This window comes from Perna viridis, chromosome 1 (assembly GCF_037379345.1).
Source record: "Perna viridis isolate PV_CMFRI_1.1 ecotype Kerala chromosome 1, ASM3737934v1, whole genome shotgun sequence".
Lineage (NCBI taxonomy): Eukaryota > Metazoa > Mollusca > Bivalvia > Mytilida > Mytilidae > Perna > Perna viridis.
The window spans coordinates 12,151,121-12,162,470 of record NC_142445.1 but is presented as its reverse complement, the minus strand read 5'-3'; the positions used below and the strand labels follow the sequence as shown (position 1 = coordinate 12,162,470).

The following is an 11,350-nucleotide window of genomic DNA, read 5'->3' as shown; positions in this document are numbered from 1 at the left end:
GTTTGTTCCTGCGTATGTATACATGGTATATATACAACAGATCTACAGCGCTGGAGTTTGAATCAACAGCGCTTGAGTTTGAATCTACAGCGCTGGACTTTGAATCTACGGCGCTAGACTTTAAATCTACAGCGCTGAACTTTAAATCTTCAGCGCTGGAGTTTTACTAAATATTCAGCGCCGGACTTTGAATCTTCAGCGCTGGACTTTGAATCTACAGTGCTGGACTTTAAATCTACAGCGCTGGAGTTTAAATCTACAATGTGACTGAAAACATTGTTTCGGATGTTAACAAATGAGTAGTTCCGTAAAAGGTGGGCGTGGCCTAAATAGTAAGTTAGTTTATACAATTGAAACAATGTTGATTTTTGTCAACAAACCAATCAAATGGCAGGATTCTCATAGAATCAAAATATGTGACTATGTACAACGCCTTTCGCCAAAATATTTTGACGTCGAATAATAACAAAAGAAAAATGTCTTGTTTACATGCATGTTGACTTCGTGTATGAAATACGTCGACCATTAAAGTTTTACTATTACTTCATAATTAGGAAGGCCAAGTTCATAAACCCAAAGCAACAACAAAGGATTTTTTTTGTTTGCCCCCGTCCTCTGTCTTTGATAGCGCTAAATTACAGTTCTATTAAAAGAAAATTTCTAGTTTTGTGGACACATCCGACAACGGCATATAATTGGTAATCAAGTCGTTATTTCCACAAAACCATTTTTTACCTGAATGATCGTATGAATACTTTGATGCGGATACAATTAAGATATTATATTTCTGCTTTGTGATGTGTTTTGAAACACTGACCGCAACGTCTTGGTTGAAATAGAGAAACCGTGACAAATATCAACTAGCACACCGGAGAACTACTTGTATCGAGGACAATTTTCCCGCACGTAGTTTTTCAGGGCTGACTCGGTGTTGGTTACGACGATCTTATCTGTGTTTTCTTTTATGAATATCTTGCCGTCAACTGTCTAAGTTTGTTTGATGAAAAAGCGATTTTTCAGTTGGCGACATTTGTATGCTAAAGCACTTATAGTTTTTGTAAGATCTTCATTTATGAGAACATCTTTATAATACTCACTATATTTCAAGTTTTTGCTGGACTTGAGTATACGCTTCTTCGTCAAGTGATCTTTTAGGCGAACAATTATCTGACGAGGTGGCAGAGTTCTGCCTAGGCGGTCCTTCCTGTTCGGATTACCCAAACGGTGGGATCTGATAATATCACCCTCTTTGTACTCTTGACAATATTTTCAACAATTTCGGTAGTGTTTTCAGTATCATATGGCAGGTAACGACAACGTCAATCGGTCTCATTGGTCTTGTGACAGTCAAAGTTTAAGACAACGTCAATCGGGCCGATCGGCCCTTTGACAGTATAAGGGTTAATATCATGTGTTGCTATTTGTTTCCTTTTTGAATAATGCCCGGAATTTACCGGTTAGGTAATATTGTTATTACGGTCTATTTACATTTGTCGAATCCATACGTTAGCAAGTGCGATGTTTTTGCAAAAAGAGTAATCAAGGAAGCCAAGATTCTAGCGAAAATCAATAAGAACGTAAGCCACAGACAAAGACCAGACATGGAAAACAGATATATATATATATATATATATATATATACACAACAAAAAACCTAAAAAACCAAAATAATACATACAAAGTAACGAAAGTAAATGAGTAACTCGGACTCCAGTAAAAACTGGGAGCATGGACCAGGTGCACCGGTATGGTAAGTAGCACGTTCGATTATTTTAACTCGTAGTCAGCATTGAATTACCAGCCTTACCGCAATTTAACCAAAGTACTCACCATATGAGTTCGAGAAGAAGCTTTTGTTGTTATATTGTTGTTGTTTTTGTTATCTTTTCTATTTTTTGTTGAAGTTATTGTTGTACTTTTATTATCTCGACGCTCACGATCGGATCGGCGTCCTTATCTGACGTCAGAGTGACGTCAGAAATAATTTATGTTTTCGCAAGACTAAACTTCAAAAGTTAAAAAATCATTAACTCATTTGTTGTAATGATATGGCCATCTTAAAGATAAGGACATATTTGTTCAAAAATCATGAACTCATTGGCTGTAATGATATCATCATCTCAAAGGTAAGGACTGATTTCTTTACAATGTCGTAATTCCCCTCCTAAGTTTAAACCCAGAATTTTCACCACAACAGCAACAGCAGATAAGCAGTTGACGCTTGTAAACCAGTGCACCTGGTCTATACTCACAGTTCTTAGTGGAATTAAGGTTGTACATTTATTCATTTAGTCATTTATTCATTCTTTTTTAGTTAATTTGTCTTTATAGTATTTTGTCTCTTTTTTTTTTATTCTAGTCTTTGTCCCCGGATTATGAATTTTCTGTTTCTTGTTCTGACAAGGCTCTAAGCCATATGGCAGGATATCATCAATGCAGTCAGAAGTTTTAAGGTTGTCATCATGCACAATTTGATACACCGATATGAGTTTCTATCTCTGAGATGAGACGATATATCTACAGTTAGATTGCAGTCGTGTCGTCTTGTGACTTTTCCCTTTTGTTTGCCTTATGGGTTTTCGGGTGCCTGGTGTAAAACAGAGATAAAATACTATGTAAAAACGAATTTTTTTTATTTGAAGTTTGCTATGTGAATAAAAATACAATCTTTTACACAATAACTTAGAAGTCTCACTTCCTCTAAATTTGAATTTTGAAAAAACAAGATTACATCTATTTAGACCAATTATTTAAACCAAAAATTTCAATCCAACTCTATATCATTTGTAGTGAAACTGCTTTCCACAATACCATGTGAAATAAAACACTGAATCAATCTAATTGTTGTCATGGATACCAACTATACAAACGATATTCAATTTATCCCAATAATTCGAAGAACAAAGAAAAATAAAAGAATATTGAACGATAGTGAAATATATCCTAGCGGTGCACCTGGTCCATCCTCCCAGTTTTTAGTGGGGTCCAAGTTGCTCATTTACTTTTGTTACTTAGTATATAATTTTTTAGTTACTTTATGTTCTTTGTTGTGTTTGTCTGTTTTCCATGTCTGGTCTTTGTCCCCGGATTACATTCTTTTGATTTCCGCTAGAATCTTGGTTCCCTTGATTACTCTTTCAAGACAAAACATAAGTAAATTTGCTCTTTGGGCAACACCAGTCTGCATCCATACTTGCCTCTTGGGCAATACCAGTCTGTGTCCACACTTGCCTCTCGGGCAATACCAGTCTGTGTCCATACTTGCCTCTCGGGCAATACCAGTCTGTGTCCACATTGTTATTAGACAAAAAATCCTGAATTTTAGATTTAATAGAGAAATTCCATATATTATTTTTATGTTGTTCTATTGACTCCTCATTCCAAACAAATTTTCCTGGGAGGGGTTTAATTTGTCTTTGGTTATCTTATCCTGAAAGCATGTGAGTAAACAATAGTTTATCAAACAATGGTCAGATATGGTTGTCAGCTCTTTGGTTGAAAAGCTACCTACATGTATTCCTTGCATAAGATTTGTCAAGGCGAGTGTATAGTCAACTAAGCTACACCCATTATAAATTTTGCATGTATATTTACCTTGGAGGTCTCCAACTGTTCTTCCATTTAATATTTTAAGACTTGCTTCTATACAAAGATTTAAAAGAAGTTTGCCACTATTATTGAGTGGTTTCTTGTCCACATTATTTCTTGGGATTGGGGAGTCAGAAAAGTAGTTTTTATCTTCAGAATGAGAATATTGAGAATAATCTGAGATCACAAAGTCAGGTTTTGTACTTGTGTAGGTACTAAAGTTGATTAATATATCTCCTTGTGAACTGAATTTTACAATATCACTTAAAAGTTTAAGGTATAAGTCATTTAAATCTCATTTAGCACCTGTTGAGTTTTCAGGTGAAAAATATGCAACTCCTAGGAATATATCCTATTTTAGCCTAAAAAAAGTTTTTATTCAAGTTTAAGCCAAACAATATCACTACTGTTTATTAGTAATTTAGATATACCTCACCTCACTATTTTATTTGAATTCAAGACTGCTGATGAACTGACATAATAATGTGAAAGTACAAATTAATTTATACAAAATAATCTAAGTTGCCCAAAGTCAACAAACAGAATGTTTATTACACAAATCAAATTTTTAATTAATTGACAATAACGCTGTCTTGTCCTTTCTCTACAGATTGCTTGGATTACTATCCGAACTGTTTTGTGTGTAAGGAATAAATTTGATTTTTCCATGCTCTACTGTAAAAAACTCGTCTTCTGTCTTTAAAACCTTTGCTGCGTCCTTCAGCTTCTCTCTTGGCTCTAAGTAGTGCTAAGAAAAATTAATGAATTTATAAGTTTACATTTTATTTAATGTTAGATGTTATACTTACTACTAAGATGTAAACTCTATTGTAGCAGTCGACATGGGTTTGACGGATCTAATCAATGTTAACAGATGCTGTATGGTTCAGGTGAGCTTAAAATGTATCCAATGATATCCAGCTAACAATTATGTTACATGCCAACACTTATCAAAGTTTTTTTCATAGTGTTTAAATCATTCAACATAGGTGACCCCATTGCAATCAAACAACTAAGATGAAAAAACTTCGAAAAAAAAAATGCAACATACATTAAAAAACAGGCCATCCAAGAATAGGACCTACCCTTCCTCTGTCATGTGTGCAACAAAAGATTGCTGAAGTTTTCTACTATAAAATTCCTTGGTGAAGCTATACAGTTTTGCATGCACAATAATTCATACAACCAAAGCCTAAAAAAGGCCTTACATTGGTTTCAGTATTATTCTTTGAGTACCAATTTCCCAACTGTTGTGGGTAAACAAAATGACAAAATTAAGAATCCAACAAACAACCATCTCTTTGACTTTTGTCATATAAAATGACTAAGATAGCCAATCTCAGTCTGTTTGTCTGTCCATTTGTCTGTCCATACCTTTAAGTTTTCTTAGCAACTACTCATCACAGCTACTTGATATTAGTTATATAGGGCTTTGATTTCAGATTTGAGTGACATCAACTTCCTCTTTGACAATTATGTTTCCACTTTCACAACTTTGTTTACACTTTGACTATTTGGTTTCTCAGGTGGGGAGTGGCAGTTATCTTTTAATGAGCATTGTTCACATTTTGGCAGGGTTCGTAGAAAAGCAGGGGATGCTTACTCTACCGGTGCACCTGGTCCATGCTCCCAGTTTTTAGTGGATTACGAGTTGCTTATTTACTTTTGTTACTTTGTATATATTATTTTAGTTACTTTATCTTCTTTGTTGTGTTTGTCTGTTTTCGATGTTGGGTCTTTGTCCCTGGATTACATTCTTTTGATTTCTGCTAGAATCTTGGTTTCCTTGATTACTCTTTATGTTGTCTTCCACATGTTTAAAACTTGAGACATTTAAGAGAATCAGGGTTTCATAAAAAAATATGCAACCAAAGGGTTCTTAATTTTCTTTTCTTCATGAAGTTGGGGAAATGAAAATGGATCTTTTGATCGTCTGATAAATGCTTTATAAAATTTGAACAGTTAAAAATTGAAATTACTCCTGTCATTTTGGCAAGGATAATACAAGATATGTGGAAAGTTTCATCTGTTTTATTTCACTGACCAAGAGTAATCAAGGAAACCAAGATTCAAGCGAAAATCAAAAAGAATGTAAGCCAGAGACAAAGACCAGACATGGAAAACAGATATATATACACAACAAAGAACCTAAAAAAACCAAAATAATACATACAAAGTATACAGAATAGACAGGGAAAACAGTCACACATAACAAAGAAGATGAAATAACTAAAATAACACATACAAAGACACAAAAATAAAAGAGCTACATGGACTCAACTAAAAACTGGGAGCAATTGGACCAAATGCATTGGTAGAGTAAGTATCCTCTGATTTTTTCATAAACACCTACCAAGTTGCTAACAAAGTGTCAACTCCTATGTAAACAAAAGAGGAAAAGAAAACTTAGACACAGTGAACAAATCGATTCTCATAGTGCAGATGGATACACCATATTAATCCACGAGTTCATGATGACAACCATAAAACTTCTGTGGTGACGACATCCATCTTATAGCACAATGAACTTATTCCAGAAGCCTAATTATAAGATTTCTAACATGGTACAAAAAGTCAACTAAGTTGCATAAAATCTGGCATAACCTTTGAGTTGTGATAAGATAACTCCATGTGCAGGTGCTGAAGGGATATTGCCACAGATGAAAGTAAAAGAAAGTTGACACTACTGAGAAGTCATCACATTTGTCATGTAGTATTGTCACGAGTTTTCTTTCACCATCAAACTCTAAGCGCAGTACAAGATATGAGACTGACTTCATACTGTCTGTTGTGTCCTTTATCTCTAGTTCTTTGGGGTAGATGCGATATATAAAATCCCTGAAACTACGATTGTTTAAAGTTAATATATCAACTATACAGCAGAAACTGAGATCAAAGGATCTAGCTAAACAATGTTTCATCTTTTGAACCAGATCAGCTTTAAAGCCTGCCTCATAAAAGTGAAAGAATAAGTCAGTAAGAAACGGAGCACAATTTGTTCCCACTGGTATGCCGACTGTTTGTTGAAAAATGGGTCCACCACACTAGACAAATATGTTGTCAATAAAAATCATAAGTCTTGATGCTACTGTATTCTGATGATAATCTAGCATTGAGGGTTTCCAGAAGATCTTTCAAATTTTTCAGGATTTTCCAATGAACCATAAATTAACGTCCCTTTCCCTTCAACAACAATATTGACACCCACAAATATAAATGAACTATTGGCACAGTATGCAAACAAATCATTGAGTAAGTGGACAATCTGTTAATGTTATATACAGACAGATAAAACGGCAGAAAAAATGAGAAAATTCTTCAATCATGAATGAAAATATGGTATAACACATGGCTTAAACATATATATACTCATCTGATACATGTAACTTACCTCATGGGAGCCTAGACCATCAAAAGTTCCCCAATGGATACCAACAGATCTCTTTGATTTAACTTCTTGATGTATGACTACAGCTTCTTTAGGGCCAATATGCTGTGGTTCCATAAAGTACCTATCAAAATGGGAAATACCAATATTTAAAAAAAGCCTATAGTTATACAAATGACAGTATTGGTAACAAAATATACCTATTATTTTGTAACAGGTAATTACAGCACAAGTAAATAAAATGCTTCACAGTTTGATATAATTGCAGAAGTTGCACCCTGAACATTTGGAGCAGGTATGGAGACAACATTCAAGCTTGATTAAGTTGCAGTTTTAAAGAAAATCAGACATTAGGTGATTCATACATATCAAAAACTCACTTAATTCAGTTTAATTTTTAATTGAAAAACATTTCAATCAAATAACCTTTTGTTAGTTATTTATTGGGTTGTTACATTTTTGAGATAAAAATTATATATATGCATCTCAAAAACCCACCATATTAACTTATATTTCTTGTTCAGAAATAGTAACTGATCACATAACCAGTCTTAGTTTTTCATTTGGTTGTTGTGCTTTAGAGATAAAAATTATATAGATTGTGTATGAAATTGGCACTTTGCAAGAGTTAATGCTCTTGAATAGGTTTGATTGGATTGATTTTAGTGGAAAATGAATGGTTTCTCAAATACGTAAAAACACAGCATATGCAGGCAGAAAAAGCATTGTTCGTTTGACTGGTTTTTCTACACTACAAATCACCTCTACTATTAGTGGTGTCTGAATTTTATATGGACCAGTACTTAAATGTTCCACTTGCTTACAACTCTGACCAGACATTTAGGCACCAATCTACCTTCTTATTAGGCATAAGAAGGTGTGGGGTCTGGGATATTAAGATAAAATATATATATGTATGACTTGGAAGTACGTTATTATACCCCACTCAACGTCGCCACAAAATTCTATGTGCATAAGCGCGTACAATGTTATAGAGAAACTAACAAACTGAAAGTATAGTCATGAAAGTAGCTAGTGTATTGTTGCCGATATAAACAAACGTAGCATGTTTCATTAATAATTTTGAGTGTTAACATTACATGTCTTTAATGCAGTGTCAAAACTTAAAAGATACGTTATGTTACTCGAGGTAATTCGAGAAACATAAACTGTAGCTACGGGTTACAAAAGATAGCGGATACTGAAAGTCGTATTTTATGCATCAAGAAAACTATAACAGATAAAATTAAAAGATTTACCGGGACAACTTTGTCATTGTTGTATTAAAAATATGAAAAATGTTGCTTTTATTTATAAATTTGATATCGTGGATTTTTACCTTTAGAATAAATAGAAACTGCAATATACGAATTCAAAGAGAAAATTAGAATGTCGAAGACACGAATTTGTTCCAGTAGACAAGACTAGCATGTTTCTCTTCATATTACGTACAGTCCGTTAATCCATCAAATCTAGACCTCTTTAGCATCAATCATTCTTTGAATACCTTAGCCACAGTGTATAGGATGACACAAGCGCAAGAAAAAAAGCACCGTTTTATACTACATTACATTTGTATTTGCAAATTCTACAGGTACTATTGATCAGATGTGTTTTATGTAGTACATGTACTGAGTGTACGAAACAAATGAAGTAAAATTATTAATTTTGTTTTTATAATTTCATCAGTAGTTGGAAGAATGAATGAAATGAAAGCAAAGTTTTTTTTCTGATTGCATGTATACTAATATCATATCTGTTGAGTTTTAAGATAATTGTATATTTACAGTTTCAAAGGAAAAAATCTACATGATCGTCAAAATATTTCAGCACAAAAAAACTGCACCTCCTCGTAGTGGCCAATGCATTTCTGCGTTGCTATTGGCAGTCAAAAATCATGTCTAACCATCGCAGTTCAGCGTGATCATAAACGCACTTCGGCATACTACCATCACACTTCCGCCTGACCATCCACATCGTACATTGTGTCCCACCCCGTTTCAGAGTCTTACATATATTCCAAATTTTTAGCCATTGACAAAATGAAAAAAAAACATGATTCAATATTTACCCCATTACTGAACAATCCAAAATACAATTTTTTTCTCCATACTGAATGCTGAAAATCCCAGGCCCACCTCAAGAAGAAAATGGTATAAGACTAAAATTCAAATACCATTGCACAGGGGTTATTTCAACATAACAAAGACCCTCTTTGATCCATTGGACAAACTAGATAAAAGTTGGTAAAAATCAATACATGTATAATGGTTTTGACTTGGCATATCAAAGAATCAAATAAATTCAATTTTTCATCTTTGGCCCATTCACTCTTAATAAGTTCAAGTCACAACCACCAAAGTCAACACATGTCTTCCTTTTATGGACTGGCATTATATGGTACAATTTGTAAGAGATCCATTCATTTTTACTCAAGTAATTGTTCAGACATCAGTAAAAATATTTTTTTTGGTCAGCTTTTGACCCCTAAGGGATGACCATTAGATTCTTAGGGAGGCCTTGCAAATATTTCAGGTCAGAAATTTTATTTCCAGCCTGGTGCAAGTCAGATTATTTATTTTCATCATAACCTTGGCTAGATTATTTATTTTATTATAAAGAAAGCAGTGATTTACCGAATGTTCCCAGTGTAATTTATTTTGATAATTCATACTGTGAAATAAATTCGAAAATTTCACTTTCGTGCTTTCTCCCGCCAGAATGTCACAACAAGAATATCAATCCACCATTAACAAAATGTTAAATTTATGTTGAAAAAACAATGAATAATGAGGATATCTACGTAATAAATAGGATAATCAATTGGTTATCATGAATAACCAAAATACGATCACTCATGCCAAGAACGCATTCAGATTTAACACGTGCATGGAATAAGTTCAGCACACACGTTAAATCTAGGCGTTCTTTGGCACTCATGATCATATTTTGGTTATTCACTGTTTCCAGTTAATTATCCTACTATTCCATACTCATTAAAGAGTCCAATTTTTGTCTATGAAAATTTAAATGTGCATATCCTGGTTACTAAACTATGTGGTTTGGGTTCTATATCAAAGCATGTGTTACTTCTTATGTTTATTATTATTATTTAAGACATTTTCAAATGAAGGTCATTCTCTATAATACAAGTCATAGTCTCTACTATATCCAACAGGTGGCATTTCTTGACCTGAAATATGTCCAAAATTTAGCAAAAAATGTTGCCAGGCACTTTTCAGGGGACAGATTTGCATATCTATGTATATGAATGAAATCAGACATTAGGTGATTCATGCATATACATGTATTGCAACTTCACATTACTCCAGTATAGTCATTTATGTACAGAGGATTCCACTTAAATGCATACCTGATTATTGCATATTTCTGTAAATTATTAGTACATAGCTTTTACAAGAACCAAATCATTCCCCATCTCTTCCATTACACCATGCCAAATTCAACATTCCTAATAATAGCATATTCCTGTTAATGGCATATTTTTTTTTCTGACAAATTGGGTAAACAATTAAGAGGAATCCTCTGTATTTAGTGATTTCAAAATAGCCACCATCCAAAATAAGGTACTCCAATTGAAAAAAGTGTTAAATTCATCAAGATTGTAAGAAACTTGGTATTTTAGCTTAAGATTTCAAAATTTTGGGTTCTGGGACCATTTGGGGAACATGAAGGGACTTATGTGACTTGCTTGCAAGCACAATTTAAAACTTGTACTACATTATACTCACTCTGGTGCATAACAACCAATAGGGATAGCTGACAAATTCATTGGTCCTAGCCTATCACCAATCTGTTTAAAAACAGGGCAATATCCAGTATCTCCTGTGTAATAAAATTTGTGTCCCTTCTTGCTTTCGACCACCCAGCCACACCATAAACTCTAGAAAATTGAAAGAAATGTACTATCAAAAACAATGACGGAAGAAAATATACACATAAATTTAAATCAACACATGTAAGCTGGTATATATGTACCTTCATTGAACTGATAACAATAAATAAATGATTGAAAAACTTTACTCTGAGCAAAGTTCACTTATTGATACCCCTGCTCCCTCCCGTAGAAACCATACAGTAAATCCCAAAGGTCTTTCAGATGAAAAAAATAGAAGGTGTCTATGGCGTCATGTGATAAAGAATGTGTGAAAGTTTCAATGAATTTCATTCAGCTGTTTTAGAGGGGCTGCGGATTAGAACTGAGGACAGTTGAACAGAGGGACAGACAGACAAACAGCATGATATACTCTATACCTCCCACTTTTCCTGTGAGGCTATAACAAGCTACATGAACTGTGATAGTGATATATTAACAACAATTCAATGAGGCTTGAACTCATAGACTAACTTATA

The 11,350-nt window shown here is 33.8% G+C and overlaps 1 protein-coding gene and 1 long non-coding RNA gene across 3 annotated transcripts in view; one reads left to right on the top strand and one right to left on the bottom strand.

The window, feature by feature from the left end:
* Positions 1-1,980: 1,980 nt before the first annotated feature.
* Positions 1,981-7,442, top strand: LOC148627285 (uncharacterized). The gene is made up of 3 exons (XR_015920146.1): positions 1,981-2,126; positions 4,423-4,478; positions 7,245-7,442. It is a non-coding gene; the product is annotated as an uncharacterized LOC148627285 (long non-coding RNA).
* The window catches only part of LOC148627284 (N-acyl-phosphatidylethanolamine-hydrolyzing phospholipase D-like), a 31,852-nt gene continuing 23,118 nt past the window's right edge, over positions 2,617-11,350 (bottom strand). For both annotated transcript variants that reach the window (XM_088570996.1, XM_088570989.1), the window contains exons 5-7: positions 10,729-10,880; positions 6,980-7,100; positions 2,617-4,336 (exon numbers count right to left, since the gene is read on the bottom strand). In XM_088570996.1, coding sequence (XP_088427122.1) covers positions 4,193-4,336; positions 6,980-7,100; positions 10,729-10,880 — 417 coding nt within the window. In that variant the 3' untranslated portion in view covers positions 2,617-4,192. The remainder of the gene's footprint in view (positions 4,337-6,979; positions 7,101-10,728; positions 10,881-11,350) is intronic.